The following is a 26,574-nucleotide window of genomic DNA, read 5'->3' as shown; positions in this document are numbered from 1 at the left end:
GGCCTTATGTTTACATGTTTTGGTGTCAAAGTAACGACAGATGGACCTTTTGTCAAAGAGTAAGATCCTTTCCAGAAACAGCAGTTATCTAGCTCTCTTCATAGCCACCAGACTCCATTGACACAAACAGTTATTTTTATCTCACAGAACACGGGAGTTGCTGATGGTCTACCGCCACCTCGATCGGTTAGTTTGTTTGTGTTGTTGTGTGGTGTTTAAAGGGTCAGTTTGGTTCTGAACTAACGTGTAACGTGTAACGAGGCAGCGTTAGACCAGCAAGTCCCATGTCCTGTGAGGTTAAATTACTGGTTTTTGTTTATGGAGTCTGGCGGCTTGGAAGAGAGCGATGTAACAGCTCTTTCTGGTTAAACAAATGTTGTATCGCGACAGATTGATCTGATTGGCCTGTTTTTGATGCGATGCATTTGATTGGTGTCTGGTCCAAGTCAGTTTTTCCTTCTGGCTCGATAAATATTTACTCAATAACGGATGGATGTACAAATGCAGCAAATTGCTTTACTTCATTTAAAACATACTCAAGTGAAAGTAAATTTGACTCCTCTTCCCACACCCCAAGTTTGCAAGCTGAAACCTACATAACCCTGATGACATCACTATGACATCATACAGGTTGTCTGCTACACTTTGGATAGCTCCCTCCAGATCCTCAGAAGACTTTTTCACAGTATGAGTAGTGCTCCTCGTGACAATTAATTTGAGGTTAATCGATAAAATCGCCAGAGTTCCCCGTTCCTAACTACTTAATTGCCTCCTTCAATCATGATGCACTTCACTGGACCTGCAGTGAGCCATCAGAAGTCAGGAGATATTCGTTATTCAAGCAGCAGGTTCGAGAAGTGTTAAAAATAATTGGCTCCTGCATGCTGGTCTTTGTCTTGTGTTGTTGTGGTGCTGAATGGACAGCTCCTGGAGAGAGGTTAGCAGCATGCAAGGCACCACAGCGGGGTTTCTGACTGCCACAGTTAGAAATGTAAATCTCTGTTTGAGATATGAAATATAAAACTTTTTTATCACATCAGTCAGAAAGCAATTTGCATTGTACTGCATCTTCTGTGTCTGATGACCTTTAGTACACAGGAATGGGCATGCTTCGGCTCGACGGCAGTGAATTGCTCTGTCTTGTGATAACATTTTCTCTCTTTAGGCCTATCTGTACTAAAGAGTGAACATCTGCTGTGTAGTTTTTAATAATTGGACTCTTCATACAGCTATCCAGTGTTATTTACAGAAGCTGAGACCTTTAAGTTCCACATGAAAATGAGACTTCATTATGCGCCACACGGCAGGAACATCACAGGGCTGGAGATGTTCTGTACTTACCTGGATCCTTTTTATTATAGAGCTTAAACATCTCTGTATAATGAGACGAACAGGTCGGACATTTGCTGTGAAGTTGTTTTTCCTCCCCCTCTCTCCTTCTATCTCTTTGAAATCAAAGTGCCCTAATTGCTTTATTTAGCTGTCAAAGTTGTTTTTACGCTGCTTAATTAGCTTCTGGTGGACGTGTACACTGGTACAGTGGTAGCCGCTATCTCGTCTCCATCAGCGACTTTGTTGCTAATTACTCCTCTGGTGCGGTTTTTCACAGAGTCAGTCTGCCTGTGGCTGATTCATCTGATCAGCGAATCAGCACAGATCGCTGTAGGTGGAAATTAAATTGGTTGTTTGTGCTTGTTGGATTTAACACATGCACGATTTATGAAATGAAACATTATGAGCTACTGTCTGGCTTCATGCATCAGCAGGGATTTTGGTTCTTTTTTATTCACATTAACAAGAGCAGACTAAATTCTTCTCATTTCACTGAGGTCTCGTTTGAAAAGATGGAAGCACAGGTACAAGGCTACCTGCTGGGCATTGCTGCCTGTCGCACCTGACATTGGGACAGCTGCAGGGTCATCAGCCGGGGGCCACCCTTCATTGATGTTTCGCTCCATTAACCCCGGAACATCTTGTAGTGGTGGAGCAACGTTAGGGACGTCTCCCCACCACCCCCTGCAGAACCTGAAGCTACTCTGCTCTGCCTCTTCAGCCAGATCTGTGAGGGAGCTTCTTGAGTTTAGGACCAAACACTCCCTGGGTGGATGTTTCATCGAAGCCTCTGCTGCCGACTTCCACAGGGTAGATTACAGCTGACCACCCTGCTTCTCTGCATTCAGCTGTCAGCTCCGTGTATTTGTCCTTCTTCCACTCAAAGGCTGCCTCCATCCCTTCCTCCCATGGGACAGTGAGATCTGCCATGATCACTGTCAGGGCTGTGGTGGACCACAGGACAATGTCTGGACGTAGAGAGGTTGTTGTGACTTCAGTTGGGAACTTCAGCTGTTGATCCAGCTGAGATGTTCTGATGTCCTCCTTCCCTGTCCAACAAAGTGGATCAGCCGCTGTTTCTAAGCTTAATCCAAAAGGCAACTGGACTTGGTTGAAGTTCTTGAAGGCATGTCACCTTTCATCCGAAAGGCTTCTTCAGTTCTAAACAGACTGGTGGACCGAGCTAGAAATATAAGCCTCGGATGAGAGGTTAAACATCTTCAAGAACTTCCACAAAGTCCAGTTGCCTTTTGGATTAAGCTTAGAATTACCATGACCTGGATGACTTGGTACCTTCACAGATATCAGCCAATATGGTGTTAGCTGGTGATCTATGGTCGCTTCCCGCCAGCGTGTCTCCAGGACTTCTGACATCTTCCGCAGGACTCGGTTGTGGATTGAAAAGACATGCTGTATTATATTCTTGTTTCTTCTTTTCAAGAGAACGTATTTATTTTTACTTTTTATGTTTATTTAGCCGGGACAATGCAAGCTATTAACCAGGAAATGCTAATGTTCATCGGTAGTGCCTGGAAAGAGGCAACAAGAGTTATAGAGAAGTAGGCTACGTAGTTGTCTCCAAGTCCTCCAAAATGTTGTGCGGTATTGGTATGGTTGCCGAAATAAGGTGAAGCCACAATTTTAGCTAGCTTAGCTTAGCATAAAGACTCAGAAAAACTAGCCTGGCTCAGTTCGAAGGTCACAAAACAGACTAGCAACTCTTTACTCGTAGTAGCTAGCTTGGTCAGAGCCAAACTAGCTAATAGCTGTTGGTTCCTGCTCTTCATGTTGTTTGTGGGAGCTACATATTTTCCTTAAAGACTCCCAACCAGAGACATGTTTAGGTTAGCTTAGCATAAAGGCTCAGAAAAACTAGCCTGGCTCAGTCTGAAGGTTACAAAGCAGATTAGTAGCAACTCTTTGCTAGTTGTAGCTAGCTTTGGTCACCGCCAAGCTAGCTGATAGCTGTTGATATCTGCTCTTCATGTTGTTTGTACATATTTTTCTTAAAGACTCTCAACTAGAGACATGTTTGGGTTCAGATCAAAGGAATATAGCAACTGATAGTGCTTATACACTGTCTGTTATTGGCCTGTGATAGTAAACAAAGCACACATTCTTTGTCTATGTTGCAATATTGTCTTAAAATGCTACTGATTACAAAACATGTGACCCAGAAATTCAGATACGTCACTAGTCGTGCCCACTATAAAAGCAGGTGAGCTTATTCTTTAAGGTGAGACCTGCCAGAGAACAAATAAAGAGTGCTGTTTGAGGGGCAGAGCACGAATATCCTCTCAGTTATAAAAACTGTTTGAGCATGGACGTGTGGGTGTTTGCTTTGTCTCCTGGCAGCAGTTCTGATCACTTGAATGAAAAGTTGGTTCTGTTGTCCTCATGTGTGTTTGTGTGTTTGTGTGGGGGACGACTCATTTGTTGTGTTCTCAGTCTGCACTGTTGCCTGGTACACAGCCAGCATGTGATACAGAACAGAATGTACAGTTCACACGTTTCCCCCTCTTTGACATTTAGCTGCTTTATTGAGCCACAAAATGTATGTTTTAGTCTGATTAGTAGCCTGGTATTGAACATCGGTACTTATCTGGTACTGGCCACAATGTCTGTAAAAAAGATTGGAAGTCTTGTTTACATAGTCCTTCATCGGATATTTTGTACGTTAAATCATAATTTCGTGATTTGGGACTTAAGTTATCTTTTGGTTCCTTTGTTAAGAGTGAATTTTACATTAGAACCAAATTTAAATAACAAATTGGTTACTTTGGTTAACCTTCAAGGAACTGGAAAAATTCTTGGTATTGCTACTTAAAGCTCTAATCTCGAAGATCTCAGTTTTGTTCTCTTTGGCGGCACCTATGGCGATAAATGGTAAATGCGGGAGCACATGTGATGCATGTGTCCACGGTTGGCTCCGGTTGTAACTCTTGATTTTCCTTGCTGACGGTCGCTTTCCTTTTCAGACTGTTTGCCTTCATCTGAGCGTCGAATTTGTTTCTTTTTCTTTGGATTTTCACTTATTGTTGAAGTTGTATCTGTAGTCATCGATCTTTTCTTTGTTTGTTCAGCCATAGTAGATTACTGTTTACTCGCAATACTTGCAGAGACCGGAAAAGCAGCCGCTTAGCTCCGCCTACCCTCTCTGGCAGACCAACCACTGCTGGGTGATGGAAAACGTGTCACTAACTGGGCACAGCTTGTGATTCTTTCCGCAAAAGTCGAGCCAGACACCCAGTCTGTAATACTGCAAATGCAAAGGCTTTCAACAGTGGGGCATAGGCTCAATCACCATTGTGTTACCTCACTCGGCGATAGATAGATAGTGACTTAACAGACCTTTATAGATTATCACTTTAACCTCAGGTAACATATTTGCACTAATATGGACACAATTTATAAAATACCCAGTGAGGTGGTTTTGTGTAAAATCTTAATGGACATTAAGAAATTATCCAAAATTATAAAAATTAGTACCATGCCTTTTATGTAAATGTATCAAATTGCTGGCTTAGCTCTCTCATTGTGAAATATGTATTTTACATTTCTTGATGAGCTTTAGACAGAAGATTGATAACACTCCTGTGTGTGGACCTTTTATATGAACGGCCAGGTGACAGTTAGCTTAGCCTAGCCAAATGGCTGGAAACAGGGTGAAAGAAGCTAGCTAAACCCCATTCATTTTAAGCACAACACTCCAACCTTTACTTGTTTAAACAAACAAGATTTAACATGGTCATTAATGAGCTTAGATTTGTTACTGTTTTACAGTCCAGGCTAGCTGTTTTCCCTTGTTTCCAGCCCTAATGCTAAGCTAAGCTAATTGTCTCCTGGCTTTAGCTTTATATTCACCACACAGACATGATTGTGCTATCGGTCTTTTTACCTAACTCTGGGCAAGAAGGACTGGCAGGGTCTGATGACAGATTTTATCCAATTGCATTATGGGAATTGTAGGATCCCGCATTATAGAGGTTGACCTATACAAATTACCAAAAGTATCTGTACAAGTTTAGACCCCAAGTGTTAAAACTGTCTCTGACTAATCCCCCATCTCTATGGAAGTGTAATACTAAATCTGTGGACTGCCCCTTTAAGAAAATATTAGACAATGGTGCTCCTATTGTGTTTGTGATGTTTTTTTCTCCACGTTGTTCTTGGTAGGTAGTGAAGGTACAGTTTTTTTAATGACCTAAAGCTTTTGGAAGTAACTGTCCTCTCAATTCAAATGAGAATATTTAACTAATGAAAACCTGTCCATCTACTGTCCTGTCGTTTACCTCATGAAACTAGAAACTCAAAAGGCTGTGGGTTGACTTCCTTTTCTGTAATGGTAATATTGACAGGGCCTGAGGGTTATTAGATGATGACAGCTTCCTGCTGTGTGCTCACACTGACAGGGTGACGGTGGTGAGGCGTGGACGGAAGTGTAGGGGAGTGAGTGAGGGAGTGAGGTAATGTACAGAGAGAGAGACAGAGAGAGAGAGAGAGAGAGATAGCAGGAGGAGGATTCCCATGCTCGCTCACTCCCACACCTTTTTTCTCCTGCTGTATTCTGGCTCTCATGCTGCAGCAGTGAGACTCCAGCGAGCTGAGAGTGACGCTGAGATTGCCTCACTGTTTTGCTCTTTTCTCTCTGGCGTCTCTTTTAAAGCCTCTTCTTTTCTTCTCTCTGGGGAAAGCATTCACCTTTAGGTGGTCTGACTCCTCACCTGTCCTTTTCTTTGAACCTCTTGCAGAAGGAAGCCTGTTGATTTGCATTAGTGTGGACTTGTGTGGAGATTATTTCCGCAGCGATGGAGTTGATCCTCACTTTTTAATCTCTGCCTCTGCTGGATGTTCGACTTGTTCTTTCACAGCTTTTTGCTTTCGGACCAAATGTTTGCAGAATAAACCGAGTTGGATCTGTGACTCTTTTTCTCTGACACAACTCTGATGGACAAAAACTAATATCGCCCCCCCTTTTTTATTTCCCTCACATGCCACCATGTTCGCCAGAATCTTCATTCCCAAGAAGCACCGGCAGCGCTTCGACGAGTCCGTCCAGCAGAACGTGATCAACCGTCTCTGCCGCAGCAAGAGCATCAGCGAGCCGCAGGGCAGGATCCGGCGCAGTCGGAGCGAGGATCACTCGGATCGCCACCACAGGTCCAAACGGGCCAGCTCAGTGCCCAGAGATGGAGAACCGGGAGGGAGAGGGGACGGGGAGAGAGAGAGGGGCCCGAGGAAGTCTGTCTCTGGGATGCCTGCACATCCTCCTATTGGACCCAATCAGAGGTGAGCGCACATGTGGGAGACACATGTCTACCAGACTGTTGTTTTTGTTTATGATATGATGCTTCATGGGTGTCTTAAGCTCTTTTAAAGCGCTGTTTTCTATGGGAATCCAGGCAACCAGCAGGTTAATGTCAACACATAATGCAGCAGCTAAAATCTACTTTTTTTGGCATTTACGATTAGAGAATGTGCGTAAATCAGAGCAAATAGTCTCTTTTTTTAATTTCCAAATTCTTCCATCCTCAGGCTCATGTTTTCCTCCGAGTCCAATCACGAAGCAGCACTTAAAAAACTCACATCTCTGCATATGATAACATGTTTTATGCCCTATTACATAAGTTAAAGAGCGCTCAGGCACATGTTTCATTAAGCCACATAACACCTCTTTAAACTGAATCTACCCTCTGCCCTTCTGCACGTCCTCACCTATCCAACATGTTAATCCTACACTATCATCGAGCCTCTGACCGTTCAACCCCTGCTGCTCATCCTCCGCCCACTAACACCCTGATAACACGACTGTCCAATTAATAACGCCACAGCGGGCTCAGAGCGGGATAACAGGGGAGGCAGCGCACTCCCTTACACCCACACAATATAAACCCGGAGATCTGTCCTCATCCACACAGGAGGGGCTGAATGAGTCGAGTGTATCTTAATGGCAGGTCACACAAAAATTGGAGGCGAGCGTATGGGAGAGTGTAATCCATGTGGAAGAAGTGGCTCAATCACTTTGATAAGTTGAGCTGCAGGCTGGTGTCTCTCCTGATTGTCAAGAGTGTTGTGTAACACTGTTATGTCTCCAATGGAACCAGAAAGATAGATAGATAGATAGATAGATAGATAGATAGATAGATAGATAGAAGATCTTGCATGCTCCTGACAAACTGAACTTGTATCACAGTCTACAGTCCAACTCACACATGTGAACCACTGCGCTGTTACAGGTATTTTGAACAATACAACTTCCCACCAGGAACTCTTACAATACAATATATTATAAAAAGTAGATACCTGCCGCTCCCACCACCCAATTGACTAACTGTCAATCAGTCATGAGATAAGATAAGATAGAACTTTATTAGTCCCGAAGGTAATTATAGTGCCAGATAGCTCCAAAAATACAGTACAAATGAGAGCAATACAAAAAAACCAACTTGAATATAAATGAAAATATAAAATATAGTTTCTAAAATCAAATCAAATTGTATTTGTACAGCGCCAAATCATAACCAAAGATATCTCGAGACACTTTACAAGAAGAGCAGGTCTAGACCGACTCTTTGTTATGGTATTTAAAGAGAGGCCCAACATGAACCACCACGAGTAGCACTTAGCAACATTCGGCACATTGGCAGAAAAACTTCCTTTTAACAGGCAGAAACCTCGAGCAGAACCAGACTCATGTTGAACAGCCATCTGCCTCGACTGGATGGGCCGAAAATGGGATAGAAGGAGATGCAGGATAGAGACAGGCAAAGAGAGCAACAACAACATATGTTCTTGTTACATGAACAACAACAGACACTTACGGTTACAATGGCAATAATAGTGGTAGACTAGTGTGAAAATTAGCAAAAAATATATTAGCGAGAGAAGCAGAGTAATGATAAAGGCTGAGGTAATCGTAATTGTAACAGTTGAAGTCAGCAGGTCTACTATTAGCATTAGCAGCAACAATAATGATACTATGGGAAAGGCTGATGTTAGTAGTTGTTGCAGTCGAGCAGGTCCACAGCAGCAGGTGGTCTGCAGCAACGATCCCCAGGAACCTACAAGACAAGGGAGCACAAGAACTCCTGGGAAGATAAATGGTTAGTAACGTTGATGAAGAGAATGAAGAAAAACAATATTACTAAAGTAGGCAGGAAGTAATAGTGGCAGGTAAAATCACAGTAGTATTGACATTTATTAGTAGTAAGAACTTCATCACATTCACACACTGATGGCTATGCCACCGGGAGCAATTTGGGGTTCAGTGTCTTGCCCAAGGACTCTTCAACATGTAGACTGAGGGAGCTGGGGATCAAACCACCAACCTTCCAATTGAAAGATGAGCGACTCTACCACTGAGCCACAGCTGCCCCGATACTGTGATTCATTACCTTTTTTTCTTTTTTGACAGCAAATTTTGTCCCCAAAGTAAAAAACGTTATTATCTGTTTTGTCTACTGTAAAATCCCTAATATAAGACGCAGTCTGCTTTGGGGGGAAAAAATATCTATACATATTTATTAATAAAAACATGTAGTTAGTTATTTCAACACTACTACACTAACACTTCAACTATTACAGTTTATTTTAATTTGAAACACATTCAAAACACACACAACTTACAGCCTACCATCTGTTTTCACCATGTCCAGTTTGCAATCCTGCTAGCTCCCGGTGCTGCAGCTAGCAGTAGCTGGCAGCCTATGGGAACATTGATTGATTGATTGTGAGGGTGGCGGCCGCACTGGCGATCATGACGGTGCATGTCCGTGACGAAGCGATGGCAACAATCAAGTTAGTTTTCCTCACAGGACACAAAACAGCACTGCAGCATATTGTAGCGGCTTCGACCTGGAAACAGTTTAATGCAGAGGTGTGACATCTGGGTAAAATACCGTAACACAATAACATACCTCTCTCTGCAATTTATACTGGTATACTGGTCGCACTGGTCTATAGGACGCAGCCCACTTTTTAGATTAAAAAAATGTATTAAAAGTGCGTCTTATACGCCGAGTTTTACGGTAAAAGATGTTTTTAGTCCCACTTCCATCATTTTTCTTGCAGCAAAACAGTCTACATAGTCCAACTCAACTGAATGCGAACATGTGTGGGCGACTGCAATTTTACTGGTATTTTGAACAATGTAACTTGTACAAAAAGAAGTTATTTAGCCGCTCCGGCATTTCCAGTAATGGAATATATTATAAAGATGTACCTGCAGCCCCCCAGCCCAAAATGTATAGATGAAAAACATTTCCAAAAAACACTTTTCAAATGAGTCTTATACAAAGTGGGCTATTGATAAATGATAGTCAAAATCAATCACTACAGATTGTCTATTGTCTATTGAGTCCAATATTGGATCTTCATCACAATGAGCCGTCAATTAGTGTCACAGCGGCGTCATTTAGCAGCGAGTGACTCACGTGAAGTCATGGAAAAGTGCAACGTGCGGTTCCCAGAGGAGGCCTTGAGCAGCCTCATTGTTGTCAACACTCAGTCTGTCAAGTGTGCTCAAGGCTGATGCTGCTGTGTATGACACCCTCCTCACACACACACACCGACACGTTCACATACATGCAGCACCCGATGTGCCCATCTGCATTTAGCTCGCCTTACATAAGAGCCAGTACGCGCGTCTCTAAAAGAATAGATCTGTGTGTTTCCATCTTTTTTTAGTCCTCCCTACTGTTTACATATCAAGGCAGTGCTGCCTTGAGTCATTTCCATGGCAACGCACCCTGGATAGACAGCACAAGTGTCTCATCTTTGATGTAAGGGGAGGATCCACCGGGGTGAATGAGAGCAGAGCAACACCATCAGGAAAATGTCAAAGCTTTTCTCTGTGTGGAGTTTGTCCTAATTTATTTTCATTCAGGACAGAAGAGCCGGAGAATAAGACAAACACAGCTCTGTGGAGTGATGTGGATGGAGGCTGAACTAGTTTGGATTGTTACGTAAAAAAACAGCCATGTCATCAGTGTAAGTCATAAAGTAGGATTGCAAGCGTCAATTCTTCACTTGTTCCGACGCCCACGTACAGGAAGTGACGAATCACAACAACCATGGAGCCTTGGACGCAGCAGAGTCACACAGAGACAGCTGGGCTCTCCGTCCATTCACAGAGTGTTAAACAACCATCTAGTTAAACGATGTCACAAATCAGTGACTGAAAACACTTAGTGAAATGAAAGCAATTGAGAGCCATTAACCGACTCATCTTTAAAACAATCAAATGCTTCCTGCTTGTTAAATGCGAGACTTTGCCACCATTATTTGTTTCCTATAAATTATTACTTGATAAGAATGACTAAAAAGGTAATAAAAATCAGATAAAAATCAATGATACATGATAAAATGACCTATCTTCCTTACCTTACTCTTCTATGTAATCTCCCTTGACTAATCCCTCTGTGCATCCTTGGCTTGTTTCTCATCTCTGGGTCTCTGGGGACCGTTTCCATCTTGGAGGAGCCTAAAGACAAACTTTATTTAAAGCACTTCGTGGATTCTGGGAAAACATGTTTTTGTGTGTGTTAAATATGTGCCCTTTTTGTATGTACAGAACCATTTTTCTTCTAGTTTGAAATATTTTCCTACCCTCTGCTCTACCGTCTGTGGGTGATGAAACCAGTTGAAAATGCTTTAACGACCCGCTCCAGTGAAAATCAAGTGTTTAGCCTTGTAAACATCTCCATGTGGTGTTCTTCATGTGCTACAAGACATGTCAGGGACAACATCAGCAGTCATCTCCACGGCTGGGCCTGTCTGCTTTTTAACTGCAGTGTACCAAGGACAGACTGAACAACACGTTTTCAGATTGGCAGGTTTGAGACGTCACAAACCAAAGGAGCCAATCCCGTTAATGGACGGGGTGACGCTATGCATATCATTATGTGCAACCTATGGCAACCACTTGGGCGATACGCAAGCCAGCTGTAACCATCATCGTAATTTTTGCCAACACACTACTGGCTACTGACATTCACGTCAACACATTGCTAGCTGACTGATAACGTAGTCGCGCCGTTGCGTTTCTAACGGTAACGATGTAACAAGTTAGAGAGCGATACATAACGTACATTACCATTCTGATACGTCCACTTGTATGCGACCCTGTCCAATATGCTCCTCTTCTTCCTAATCGCTTTCTTGTTCGAATATATGAGGCTGAATTACCGCTATATTAACACTTGCCATTGTGTCGCGTACAGAAGCTAACGTAGCAAAATAGAAAAATCTAAACAAGCATTCAGCTTTCTGAGTTTGACGGCCAGAGTCGAAGGTGAGCTACAGGCGCGACAGAGGGGCCAGTTGGAAAAACATGACTGGAGCTGGTAATTTTTTGTTTTTATAAGTGGTACAGAGGGGATGTAGAATGATTCACAATCCATAGAAAAAAAGGGAAACAACTCAAAAGTTCCCAAGCTGAGAAAAGCATTTGAATGTTTTACACATAGTTTTGATTCATGGCTAATTCAACATTCTTCAACCAACAGCCAGTTTGACAAAATCCAAGATTTAAGGTGGTTGAAATCCCATAAATTCCAAGATTCTGGTGTCACGTTAACACAGATCTTGAATTTTTTTTTAACATTAGAAAGGAAATTTAACAACACAGTGCCCTTTACATTCTCAGAGAAAACAAAAGCAACAATAATAAAAATGAGAGACCACAAATAGTCCATAACCGTCCCCTCACCCTCCTTAGCTAAGTCCTCTAAATCTTGCCCCTGTATCTCTTGTCTGCCCCTAACCTACCATAACTCCCCAATCCCCCTTAGAGAGGAGGGGCGGAAAAAAAGAACTCAAATTTACCCAAATAAATGGAGGAAGGACGGGGGCTTCCAATACAATACATTTATATCCCATGTGCCAGTTGAATACCTACGTTCTGGAGGAATTATTCAAAACCAAAGCATATCTCCCTTTTCTTACAATGTTCCTAAGTGATGGTGGTAAATACATGGGCTGACAATGTTCTCTCTACCATAATCCCCCTTCACTCGTGCAGTTAGACAATCAAAAGGTAAAACTTTATATGCTTCCTGGTGCCACTGAGTGACTGTGGGAGGCCTGTCGCTTTCCTAGCAAGGAGTTTGTCACATAATTTGAGCTCGGGGACAATGTTGAGGAAGTATGGAAATGGCTGTTCTTTGGAAACTTTCTCTGAGTAAATTTTATCCAATTCCTGTGCGATATTACTCCAGCATTTGGACTGGATTTTTTGGCCTTTTGTGCCTTTATTGAGAGAGAGAGAGAGAGAGAGAGAGAGAGAGAGGGGACAGGGGATGACAGGGGATGAGTCCTGATCTAGTTTGTAGGCACTAGACACTTCTAGTGCCTACAAACTAGATCAGGAGTCACAGATCGGGAGTCGACCCTGAGATCAATGCATCGAGGACTGTCTCTGCGAGGAGCCTACTCTACCAACTGAGCTAAACCAGCAATAGATAACCTTTATGATATGGTGTATCAGCTAATGTTGGAAAGTTTAGCACTCACTTGCGTTATGTAATGATGTAACAACTTCCTGTGAAAATCTGCAGCTTTATTTATTCATGTCACATCCTGTCTTTCAGGATCATTCGCGTCTACAGAGGGAAGAAGAACTTCGGTTTCACGCTGCGAGGTCACGCTCCCGTCTGCATCGACTCCGTCATCCCAGGTACTGCTTCTGATTTAAAACGCAGGACTGTACGGCCTGATCAGCGCCTCCTCCTCCTCCTCCCCGCGTGTGGTGGTTTCATACAAACATTGTTCTGTGTTGGCTGAAAGGGGTGGATGCGTTCTACGTGGGCGAGTCTGTTGTGGTGCCAGCCGCTGCAGGTTGAAGGTGATCAGGAGGTGTTTGTGTGTGTGATTATGAGTGTACCAGGAAGTAGATCTGCGTGACTCACCAATGAAATGTTAAGAGGAAAACACTCAGGACAGGCTGTGCTGTGCAGAAACCTACACTTATAGCAGTCAGTAAGAACAACGCAGTTATAGTCAGGGAGCTAACAGAGACTTTTATCTGGAGCTGGAGTTTTCTTATTATTTAAACAGATTAGATAATGAATAATTAAGCAGATGTTATATAAATATCACATAGTTTTATACTTAACTAGTTAGCCATGGCACTCCTGAATCCATACTGTAAATATGAGGCCAAAGTCAGCCGTTAGCATAGCTTAGCATAAAGAGTGGGAAGAGGAGGAAACAGCTAGCCCGATACCTGCCAACAAAACAACAAACAATGTCATAACTCATTTATCTGTAATTTTACAGCTAAATTATTATAATCTCAAGATTTTCAGTAAAAAAAAAAGCCTGTTAAGTCACTATCTTTTGTCTTATGAATGACTACAAATGCTGGAAATTTAACAACAAGTCAAATCCACAGACAGAGAAACAAATTTGACAATCAGATGAAGACAAACTGTCTCTGTCATCTGTTAAGTAAGTATCTGACAACCATTGGTGCCAACAAATGTGTCTCCACCTCCTCTCATTGTACAAAAGTGAAGGCAAAATATCTCCTGTGCTGCCATCCTGCACATTTGGAACCAGAGTCTGTGCAGTAGAGATCGGCTGGTGGAGCTGCGGTATTGATCTACCGAAACAGACGTTTAACTTACTGAAATAACGCCAAAGATCCCGCATGTCGGCATGTTAAACAGCAGAGCAGCTTCTTGTGTTGGTCTGAAGCAGACGTTCACAGATATGGAAACTTACGTCTTCTCTCGCCGTTCGTCCTCCACTCTGCTAATGCAGAACAGATCGGCTGCAGGAGCCGTATTTGTCAACAGAGCTGTCAATCATCCTTTTTATAGCATTAAATAACTAATTAAAACTAAACTTATCAGAAATAGGAACACTTGGATGTAAATCAGCATGATATTAACTAACTATAATAAGAGAAACCATGTTTGAGAAACATTAATTTGACGTGTATTTTGATTTTATAGTTTGACTCATAAATTCCATCCTCCATGTTAACAGATGGGACTGTTAACATGGAGGAGACGGGTTTTATGATCTATACTGCAGCCAGTCAGCAGGGGGCAATAGAGATGGTTTGGCTTCACTTTTATGGAGTCTTCATGTCGTCCATCTTTTATTACAGGTCAAGCTCTATACTGTAAATGTTTGATCCTGAGATTCTCAAAATGCAATTGGTTAAAATCTGTCATTAGACCCCGTTTGCCCTTCTTGCCACGTTTTGGCTTCAGTTTTAGGAAGCTGTCTTGTCGTCCTTCAATCTGTACAGTCTTTGGGCCCCCCAAGAATAACGTATTAAATAGATATTTAAGATTGATTTGAGATAGGTGTAAATATTAATAATGTATTGCTTTTTTAGGAAAAGCAAAGATCATTTATTTTTCTGCATAAAAACCATAAGTGTTCATTCATTTTATGATGTATTTTTAATATAGATACGACAAACCTGTTACATTATGTAAAGTGACTTTCAGAGGTGCAGGTAGGTGGATTTTATGAGAACTGCTTCCCCTGTTTTCAGTCTTTGAGCTAAGCTAAGCTAGCCAGCTGCTGGCTGTAGTTCTCATAGAAAACAGATTGTTGTTAACAATAGTTCCCTCTCACTCAATAAAGTAAATAAGTGTATTTCCCAAAATGTCAATTCTTCCTGTAACTGCAGATCAACTTCAGCATCTGGTGTCAAGATAGATTTTCTTCTTAGTTGCACAGAACGCAAACAAAGCCCTGTTTATTGACTCACTCAGGTCAGCAGTGCAGGTTTTATTTTTAATCAATAAACTTGTAGTTGGGTTTATTCCTCCACTGAATTAGTGTTTGGCATTAAAGTCAAACACTCTGTTGAATATTTGTCGGGGTAATTGCTACTAAGAGCTTTAGTTGAACGTGCAAATTACTTTAAATTTGTGCAGTAAAAGGTTTTTTAATTAACCGTTATTGCTTACTCCAATAAAAGTAGCAGACGAGAGAGGCTGCGAAGTAAGTGTGGAGGGAATATGCTGGGAGGGAGGTGTATGTGTGAGTGTTTGTGTGTGTGTGTATGTGAAGATGACGGCACTGTTCCCGCCCACCATCATCTCCCACCATCATGTGCTGGAGCGGCCAGAGCGGACTGACTCAGTGGGCCTCATGGAGGTTGATATGGAGATGGTGGGGGTGGATGGCATGTCTCTGATCGTGATCTGAATACAGATCCTTTACTGACAGGCACAGAACCACAGATTTGAATGTGTCTCGTGGCTCGTGAATGTGCTTTTAGTTTGTCACATCCAAACTTTAAGTAAAAAAAAAAACCGATATGACATTCAATGTGAGGAAGATTCAGCATCGAGTTGACAGATGAGGAGGCGATTGTGGACGGCACAGCGCAGTCAGAACAGATTCCACCGAGGCTTGTTTTGACAGCACTGTTTTCCTTACGTAATAAAATTTAGCACGGAGATCACCTCATTTGTTGATGGGCTCTTTTGGATGTCATACACAGATTGACAGCGCCACATTAGTCACCATATTTTCCCTCTTCCTCCCGTCTGCCCGGTGCACCTTGTTAGCTCCTGAGGTTCTGCCAGGATCCGTTTTCTGATTGATGTTTCATTTTCCTCTCCATCTCAGATAGTCCTGCTGAGGAGTGTGGACTGAAACCAGGTGACCGTATCCTCTTTCTCAATGGACTGGACATGAGGTTAGTCTTCAATGGATAACACTATTATTAGCAGCAGTAGTTGTAGTAGTATTTTGTCTTTCACTGCTGTCCAGGTTCTTGAACACAGGTAGTATATTAATACATATCAGGGTTTGTTTTTCTCCAGGAGAAGCCATCTGCCACCACTATACAAGCATCTTTCACACAGTGCCAGATAATCCATCACAGAACACATGAAGCCTATGGGGTCACTTTATTCATTTCCCCCCTCCTGTCGACTATCCTCAGGAGAAAATGAAAGTCTCAGCTGTGAATTTAGAGCTAAAAAAGTATGTAAAACTACAAATCTCCTTCTATCCAACGCCTCTGATTATGGAAATTATGTAAATTCCAGAGGATAAAGAGCCAGAATGGATGGCAATGAGTGGGATGAATAATGTGACATCTATGAAAATATAGGGGAGAGCGGGGTTTGTTGGCACACTGTTTGCTCTGTTCTATTTTTCTGGCATCATTAAAGTTAAAATATTCTAATCAGCAGCAAATTGAAGTTTATGATTTCAGCTTTAAATAAATTATTTTTAATACGCACAAATGTTTCCAAATTGAGATGATTCATGATTAAAGTCAAGTTGTACATTTGTGCAAACCAGCTCCAGTTCAGAGTTGGTCTGCAAACGTTTTCTGTAGCACAATGTTAAACTCCTATATTTACAAAAATGAAGCAATTAGTTCAACAATTTTATTTTATTCAAACTAACATCATAAAACATAAAGAACATAATTTCACATGTTAAAACAAACAGTTTTTAAGAAATGCATCAGTAGGAATATCTAACTACTTTTGTTACATATTTTGATCTGACTGTTCCAAATAAAGATAATTATAATGATATAAATATTCTTTTTAACCTTTCAAAGTAGATTTTAAATCCTTCATAACACCCTAACGTTTTAGGAAATACCTACACAACACAGTCAAAAGTTTGTCCAACACAGTGTGTCCAAACTATTGACTGGTAGTGTATACCAGGCACATGTGCAAACCAACTGGCCAACTGCTGTCACTCAATACTTTCAAAGTTCATTTCAAAATGTAGCTGATTCATACTATCAGATAGTAAGTAACACATTTCCTGTTTCACTGTCATGAACAGTCTTATAAAGTTTTATCCACAGACCACTTTTAACCTCAATGCCATAAAACTGAAATGATACCCCCACCAAAAAAAGTTAATGATGTTTAGTAGATAAGTACAATGACAGAAAATATCTGTGTGCCAACTAACCCCTGTCTCCCCAACTTAAAGGCTTTCTTGCTGGATGTTAGCTGGTCGGGAAAGTCTAACTATGTCTTTACAGACAATATAGATCTAGAGACAACAGCTCAGTGGCTCCCAATTGCTCCCAAAGGCAAAGCCTTCAGTATTTGAATGTCTGTAAATCCTGATTGGGGATTGGCACTTAGGCCTTTGCTTTAAAGGAGAAGTTCGGTATTTTCCTCCGTCGTAGTTGTCCAGTTGTGGCCATATCGCTACGGCGGAGGACATCTAGTGGACCGATTCCAAAAGTTGTTGCTCCTATGAGTCATTTCAACACCCACATTTGTAAAAATAGGGCCTAGGTTTAAACTAACTTCTCCTCTAAGTGACTAGAAATTAGCTTCAGTCCAATTCAGTACAGTCCATTTAGAGTCCATGTAATTAGCATAGTTAGCATAGTTTAGCAAAAACATGGAAAACAGGGTTAAGCAACTTGGCTCTGTCAAAAAGTGACAAAATTTGCCCAACATTCAAAAAGCTCACTTATTAACACGTTACACCTCTTTTGTTTAATCTGTACAAAAACAAGTGGGAAATGACAAGTTGCAGTGTAACCAAAGGTAGAGTTTGGCACATAACCACATATTTTTTAGCTCGACAACTAGCAAAAGTAGCTGTTTCCCCTGTTCTTGTCTTTGTCCTAAGCTAAGGTAACTGGTTGCTAGATGTAGCTACATATTTAGGATACAGACATAAAGTGAGATGAAAAATATGCTGGTTATGAAGCTACAGCCAGCGACTAGTTAGCTTAGCTAGTCATTGTTCTTATACAAAGCTCCACACACAGATAACCTGCTAGCTACTTAAGCTATCTAACCATAACAAATTCTGCCCACAAACACCTCTAAAGCTAACATGCTATTTGTTTTGTTAGGTTGTACAAAAACTGTAGTGTAAGAAATAAAGGTTGTGGAAGCAACTGAGCACAGTTAGCTGTTCTCTGTTTCCACTTTTTGTGCTTGGCTAAGCTAGCTAGCTGCGGGCAGTAGCTTCATAATTAGCAGACAGACACTTGTAGTATCACTCTTCTTAACTTACTCTCTACATGAAAGTGTATACGCATTATTCGCAAAAATATCACTATACTTTAAACTCTATATATTCTCATCTATGCTTTGATTGTGTGTTTATGTAGGAGCAGTAGGTGTGCTTGTGGCGATGCACGTTAGCTCAGCCTTTATGTAAACTGAGCCTCTCGTAGGAGTACTCATAGTTCTTTTGTGGACTTTACAACTTCTTGACCTTCTGTCTCTGGATCTTCAGCGGGTGAGTGTGGGAGTGCAGATAAGAAATTCATCATGGATAAAGCTGAATTGCACCTATACGAGCTCACTCAGCAAATACAGTATATTAACCAAATACATCTGCCGGTATATCCACGGCTGTGTGAAGAAACAGTATTACTCATTGTGCCCGCCTGATAGCCACGTGAAAGAAAAAGACCTGTTCCCATGGCTTCCTGCTGTACCGATTTGATTGGCGCTGTATAATTGTGCTGCTTTCTCTGATAACACGGTGCTGCAGCAGTAGGAGGTGACCAGCAGAACACAGTTGTTCACCAGAGAGGAGAAAGAAAATAGAGAACAAGAGCTGTAGGAGCTTTCAGAGTCATGTTTGAGTACGTGCTGTGTATTTTAAGACGTGTTTAACTTGTCGGATTGCTGTAACTTATCCTCATTTTCATCTTTATGTTACAGCAAGTTAATTAATGTTAGGAAATCATAAAGAATCCAGTGTCACAGCTTTGAAACGCTCATGAAAAGAGGGATACACCATGATATTCCATTAAGTGTGAATTGAGCCTCTCATCGTGTTGATGGATGGATTCAGTTAGAAGGTTTCAGTGTTTGACAGTGTAACTATTTGTATTTTGATTACATATTTTATGGCTATGGCTAATAATAGATAGATAATAATATATTTTAATTTACAGATAGATAAATTAGTAAAATAATCGGACTTGAGCAGGAACCACTGATTAGCATTCACATCAAAAGGACTAAACTTCATGGAATTCGGACACACACACACACACACACACACACACACACACACCACACAGCCGCCTACCTTCAGGCCTGAGATACAGATCAAGCAGGTCAAGCTTTGTGCCCACGTCCATCAGACTCATGGACAGCTGAATTGATTATTTGAACACAATGCATTTTAACATTTTTGTACATTATTTATTGCATATTCAGTTTTAGTTCTTATGTTTTAAAAACGTAATTTACCACTATTGATTGCGTTACGACTGTTGTATGTGATGTGTGTGTGTGTGTGTGTGTGTGTGTGTGTGTGTGGTAGAGCCCTGCGCGGGACTGTTTTCTTAATCCCGCTCCCGCAATGTATGTTTTCAACTCCCGCCCGCACCCGCAAAAATTCTGACCATTCCCGCCTGCACAAAAAAGTTCCCTTGATTTTGTGTCTTCTCCCATCCCGCAGGGAATAAACATTATTTTATTTTTTTTACCATTAATAAAGAGAGGAACAATGCGCATACCTGTCGGTAATGATGAAAATTTTGTTCTCCTTCTTTGCATTTAAACTTATATTGCACCATTACACGCAAGCAAACAACAAACTGACTGTTTCGCAACAAAGTTTAAAATGATATCATTTAAACATAACACTTACATTAATTTGTGTATCGAAATTTGCTAAATGATTGCCGTACTTGTATGCATATCCATGGCAACGCCAGGGCTTGGGTTCAGTAGGTCATGTAGGCAAAGAGGACCTGGTGTTTATGCTTAAGAAACAAGGTTATTTCAAGAGCGTGTGATCATTGACATGCATAAAGGGACTCATTTCTACAATTTTCATCCCGCGAAAATCCGAAAATTTAAACCACCCGCTCCCTCGTCGTTTGTTGTTGGGCAGGCTATGTGAACTGTATTCGCACTGATGCTCTTACACAAATGAAGTTCCAAACGGATAAATAAAGTTATTTGAATTTAATTTGATAGAGGTTGGTTATTATGTAGCTGTCATTTGTATTATTTTAGAGGATTCTCTGAAAATGCATTATTTTCTTATTACCTGTAAAACACATTTAATTTTTCCCTTAAAAAATTAGTTTCTCTTCATACATGTACAGAGTATATCACCATGTTTACTTACATTACATTTTTTTCATTAATCCTTTATTTAACTAGGGAGGTCCTGTCGAGATACAAGATGTCTTCGTCTAGGGATGATACATCTTTAATACATAAAAGAACACAGAAAAAAAGACTTTGTGAGCCTTTTATCATAAATAATTTGAGCATCAAACAATGGTTTAGTGGCTGTTTCAAAGCTTTGTGTGGACCCCCAAAAGGAGTCATAAAAAAATCCAAAGAATGCAGGATGATTAACAGCAGGATGGAGGAGCAGATGAAAGACTTGTTTCCCCCCATACTCCTCTTCAATATTTTATTAAAGAAATTTTGTTAACAGAAATTCTTTTTCTTCTTTATATTTTAATCACAAAATATTTGGATGCTGTGTAACAAGGTGAATAATACCAATAAACTGGTTTCAACTTGCGACCAGAAACATTCCTTTTAAGGTGAAAATAAAACAAAGTAACCACTTTCTCTTTTCAATGTTACATGACTCAGTCAGTTTGTTAGTCATGCAGTTCATTTCGTTGCCATCTGCTTTAAGGTTAAAAGAATCTACCATTTCCTTCTATCCTGCTCACTCTCTCGGTCTCTCTCTTTGTAGAAATTGTTCCCATGAGAAGGTGGTGTCCATGCTGCAGGGCAGCGGCGCGATGCCCACTCTGGTGGTGGAGGAAGGTCCGTCCGACTACTCCTCAGAACAAACGGACCCAGAGGAGTCTCCGAGCATGCCCCCCACCTCGATACCCCGCTCCAGGTCGGTACACACCAACAAACCTGACATTTTGATCTGACATTTCCAGCAGTTCCTGGTCTGCAGGGACAAACAAACACACATCAAACCCCTCTGTCAAGTGATACTGCATGTTTTAAATAGACATACTTGAACAAAGGAGCAGCAACACTTCAGTAATTATAATGTATGATTAGATTAATAAGTGTGCCTCCTTTCCAGGTCTCCAGCCCTCAGTTCTCTGCAGTGGGTGGCGGAGATCTTACCCCCGAGCATCAGAGTCCACGGGCGCACTTTCAGCCAGCAGCTGGATCACCTGCTTACCATCCAGGAGAGATACACAGTGTGCAAGTCCCTGGAGACCTTCTTCCAGCACAGGTGAGTGGGAGGGAGGGCCAGAGGGCGGCTTTAAATGAAAGCGAGCGGATGGAAGGATGCAATTAAAATTAAATCTTTAGCATCTGTCAAACTATCTTTGTGGTAAGTCTAACTTGCCGTTAAATGCCGTTACTATGAGCTGTTGCCTGGAAACTGTGTTTTTACCATACTTTATATAGCAGTTTGCTAAGCATACTCTTAATGCAGGCAATGAGAGAGAGAGGGAGAAACTGAATGATGGACTGTGAAAGCAGTGAAGACGTAAATATACATAGCTAAGCAGGAAGTTTGTTTTATAACTGTCTTGTTTTTATAACACAACAAACGTCAGAGTGAGGTCACTCAGTACAGTACATAATACATGTGTTCTGCACTGTATATACTGTTCAATATGTATCAAAGACATATGTTACAATGTTGGATGTCCAAAGTAATCGTGGGTGACGTTTCAAATCTGTAGGTAAAAGTATGTTGGAGTAATCCCCAGGCTTCTCAGCTCAGTCTGCATTCTGTTTCTTCTACGTGCAGCCCCAGCAGGCTTCAGAGAGCTGACCAATCAGAAGAAAGCGGGCTTGTAGGGGCGGGGTTTCTTAAAGGGACAGAGCTGACTGAGTCGTTTCAGGCAGAGGCTGTATGAGGGCCTGCACAGAGCACCAGTGTGAGAAACATGATGAGTGATGAACTCTAAATTATGCTAAGCGACTCCACAGGTATCACAGAGCGAATTATGAAGCTTGAAATTAGCATATTACCCCCCCGTTTAAAAAGCGAGCATTATGTAATTGTCTCCTTGCTTGCTACCATAAGAATCAATAATAAGTCGTTGTCTCTTTTATTAAATTTTTTTCATTAAAACTTTATCTAACCAGGTTTGTCCATTGAGATCAGAGCATTCAGTTTTCACAATAAATAAGCAAACACATGACTCCCATCCTCAACCCTTTGCCGCGTGTCATCCCCACTCTCTCTTCCCCTGTTTCCAACACTGTCCACTGTCCCCTCTTTCGCAATAAAGGCATAAAATGCCAAATAAAAAAATTAAAGAGATCAGTTAAAACATTTACACGCAGACAGCCTGGACTCAATAGATATCACCATAGATTTACACATTTTCATGGTCACAAAGTTTGAAGTTTAAGATGTGTCTGTAGATGTCATGCAGGAGGAGCAGAAAACCTAAAAGCTTTGTTTCTCAAGTCAGTTTACACTTTGGGAACAGCAATTGGCAGAATGTCCAGAGAACAAAGGTTGTAATTTAAATTGTTCGAAATTAAAGTGGTAATCTCGAAGATTAGTTTAGTTCTCTTTGGCGACACCTGTGGCGAAGAACGGTAATTGCAGGAGCACACTTCATAGATATCCAGACGGTGTTGCATGTGTGACGTCCACGGTTGGCGAATAAACTCTGAGTTGAGACTTCAATCTCCACCCCGAGAGGCTTAAAGATGTAAGAAGACCAAACGATGTCGGTGATCGGTCATGAAATGCCCACATTGTCTACGTTCTGTGTTTTCCCTCACACAGTTTTCACCTGGGTGTGGAGTATGAGACGATTCCTGCAGAGAGATTTCAATGTCTAGTTCTCATTCTCGTATAATCATTTAATGTCGTCTGTTGAGTTGTTCTTCATCAATAATATACAAGGACACAGAGCCTCAGTGATGTATCTTGTGGGTTTTAGAGCTTCATGCTTTAATAAACAACAGTTTCTTCCTTGCTCTGTCCCTTCACCTCTGTTACATAATAGTCCCGCGTTTTAGATCTTGTCTCTGAAAACCATATTTTGGGACGAGTCTAAACAGCGTTATGTGATGCTGTGTCTATATTTTATAGCTCAGGACGCTGGTGAAAAGGATGGTTGAAGAAGCGAAAGTGACGGAGGGAGCTTTAGCTCTGCAGATGAGGCAAACATGTGACACCGCAGGATTTTAAGCAAACATCTATTGAATTCTGCAGCACATGCATACAGTAAAAACACCCAAAGGCATAAATCCCGCTCCAGCTGACATCCCTGCTATCCACCCACCTTCTCTTAATCTGTTTCCATCCTCTATCCCGGCTTCACGTGTCATTCCAGATGCAAAGAAAATCATTCAAGCTGAATCGATTTCGCAGCAGTAAACAGGGGTTGGTTATGTAAAAGATGATGTGAATGTGCATGAAACGCAAAATGTGTGTTTGCAGGAATGTGGACACTCTGATCGTAGACGTGTTTCCGGTGTTGGACACTCCGGCCAAACAGCTGATCTGGCAGTTCATCTACCAGCTTCTGACGTACGACGAGCAGGAGCGCTGCCAAGGCAAGCTGTCACGATTCCTGGGTTTCAAGAGTACTGGTGAGCCTGCATACACATACAGTATAAGGATAGAGAAGAAATTAAGTAAATACACGGCTTTATAATTAAGCGCTTGTTGTGTTTTAGAATCAATATAGGCGCATTGGAGCGGCTGTAACAGAGTGAGTAACAGAAACGTGATGCTGAACATGTGTGTGTTTGCAGCAGTGTTGGAGCCCGAAGTGGGTCCAGAGCACCACCGGAGGAGCAGCTCCATGCGGGTGACGGGGACGTCGTACCGTGGCAGCATCCGAGAGAGGAGCTCTGACGACTGCATCATCGGGACTCACCTGGGAATGGGTACGCTCACATAACAACAACCATAATGGGATTTACCGCCATTTTTAAAATCACTATAACTCTCCATGGGTGTGTCGGTGTGTCTTGAACGACCTTTGACTCCTTAAACTTTGCTGGACTGTGAGCTCACTCTTCAACCAGTCAATCAAGATGTGCAGCCTAACGTTACATAACAAGACTAGACGTCTGCAGACATGCTTACAAATCTGAGGCTCTACTTTTGATTATTACAAAGTATGAAAAGACAAAAAAAGAAGATGCTTATAGCTATAATCCGACAGATAAATACCCCCAACATTGCAGTACCTCTCAGCTTCACAGAGCTTTATGGGGAGATTTAGCTTTAGGTCTGCAAGTTTACCTTAATGGTTTACTACCACTACCAATGACGTAGTCAATTAGAGCGTCTCCATCTGCTCTAATTGTACAAAATTGATGCCACAATAGCCCTGTGATAGGCGCTGCCATCTTGCCATGATGACGCCATATGGAGCCAGAGTCTGCGCAGTAGAGATCAGCAGGTGGAGCCACCGTAGCAACCTCCGCTAACCAAAACACACACTTAACTTAAAAAACTATCCTGCACGCTCACATATTTCACAGCAGATCAGCTTCTTGTGTTGGTCTGAAGCAGACGTTCACGGGTATGGAAACTTCAATGACTGTAGTGATTGTTTTAGTTACATCTCCTCTTCCGGTTCGTCCTCTACTCTGCTTATCCGGAACAGATCAGCTGCAGGAGCCGAATTTGTCTACAGAGCTGTCAATCATCCTTTTTACAGCATCAAATAACTAAATAAAACTAAACTTGTCAGAAAAATTAACACTTGGACATAAATCAGCATTTTAAGAAATAACTATAATGACAGAAACCCTGTTTGAGAAAAATGTATTTGCCGTGTATTTTGATTCATGTCCCATCTGTTAACATGGAGGAGGCGGGCTTTATGACCTATACTGCAGCCAGTCAGCAGGGGGCGCTCGAAATGTTTGGGCCTCACTTTCAGGGAGCTGTCATGTCGTCCATCTTTTTATACAGTCTATGATCACTACTCTCACAGTGTTTTGTTTAGCTTCAGCAGGTAGCAGTTTACTGCTAAAAGCTGTTAAAAAAACCCCCACTTCAATCTACCTACTCAGCCTCAAACAACTAGCTGGTGACCTTTGATAGTTGATAGAGACCAAAAGCAGAGCTAAAAGGGAGTGAATGTTTGACTTATTCTTATTAATGTAGCTGTTGCTGGGAAGCTTCTGGATGTGTAAATGAGCAAACATGTTAGCCATATCCAGTAAAAAGTGTAACACTGTTGTAAAGCTCGTTTCTGCTGCTCTCAAGCTACCGAAAAACCTCAGTTATTACAGGTGTAACATTAAACTGAGTGTGCTTTTGGATGCATCTGTAAAGGTATCGTTTTATGGGTGAAAAATCACAACGCAATCAAAAATATGCAATTCAAAAAACAATCAAAGCACACTGTAGAAATTGTGTAGAATTAAACGGCTTTATTCCACATGGCAGCAGTGGTTTGCACAGTTCTGTTACACTAATCAGTTGAGTAGGAGGATCTTTCTCCTTGAATGTGCAAGCCTATTGGTTAAAAACCAGGAAGTGACACTTCATCGATAGAAGGGAAAAGGGGAAAAAGAAGAAATGGGATGGAAGGAACATTGCACACACCACAACAAATTCAAGGTGGACGAAGGACACATTCCATACATTTCTCATGAGTATGCTTTCTGTTTTGTTGCCGAAGCTACAATTGTTTAATATTTATATCATTAATTATTCAGTATTATTGCTTCGTGTACGTGTTAGAACCTTGGGACATAAAAGAGGAATCTGGTCAGCTCCCAGGAGGTTGTAATGTATATATATGTAAGAGCGTGCAGTAGGCTGTTGCACGTCCTCTGTGGATACCTGAAGGCCACATAAGACAAAATCAGTAGTTCATACGTTAACTCCATATCTCTGTTTGAGGTGTCAGGTATTTGTTCATGGTTTTCCATTACCAGTTGTTTTCCACCTTCTGTTCCTCCACGCTTTCCTGCTCCTCTTCATCCTCTCCCCTCTCTGCTCGGGGTGGATGGAAGAAGGAGGCTTACATGCGTCCGTGTGTCACTCTTCATGCCTTGTTGTGCTTTAGGGATTCATGTGGATGAATCTGGGAACCCAGAGGAGAGGCAGTCAGGAGACGGAACCTCCTTCCCCGAGTCCCCTGACCTCAATCATGTAGGTATAACTGCAGCTTTTCGCCACCTTGCTTCTCAGCAACTGGCATAATGAATGCTAGTTATCTGTGCTCTGTGTCCTCACATGATTTGAAGGTCTGCTCGTAATTACAACTATCCAACAGGTGTTATTAAATCTGATTTGTGGCTGCAGTTAACCTGCAGCTTGCAAATAATTCCTAAAAAGCAGCAGACCTTCAAAGCTAAT

General features: G+C 41.6%; 1 protein-coding gene across 1 annotated transcript in view; it reads left to right on the top strand.

The window, feature by feature from the left end:
* grid2ipb (glutamate receptor, ionotropic, delta 2 (Grid2) interacting protein, b) overlaps nucleotides 1-26,574 on the top strand; it is a 52,652-nt gene that overhangs the window by 10,801 nt on the left and 15,277 nt on the right. Inside the window, 8 exon segments of the mRNA XM_069664588.1 lie at nucleotides 6,343-6,621; nucleotides 12,921-13,006; nucleotides 15,931-16,000; nucleotides 20,995-21,147; nucleotides 21,346-21,501; nucleotides 23,686-23,837; nucleotides 24,003-24,137; nucleotides 26,282-26,367. Coding sequence (XP_069520689.1) covers nucleotides 6,343-6,621; nucleotides 12,921-13,006; nucleotides 15,931-16,000; nucleotides 20,995-21,147; nucleotides 21,346-21,501; nucleotides 23,686-23,837; nucleotides 24,003-24,137; nucleotides 26,282-26,367 — 1,117 coding nt within the window.

The sequence above is a fragment of the Semicossyphus pulcher genome, unplaced genomic scaffold (assembly GCF_022749685.1).
Source record: "Semicossyphus pulcher isolate SPU_LCO1_2020_fin unplaced genomic scaffold, fSemPul1.0.p SCAF_16, whole genome shotgun sequence".
Classification (NCBI taxonomy): Eukaryota; Metazoa; Chordata; class Actinopteri; order Labriformes; family Labridae; genus Semicossyphus; species Semicossyphus pulcher.
The sequence above is the reverse complement of the archived record's forward strand: the minus strand, read 5'-3'. Positions and strand labels throughout refer to the sequence as shown.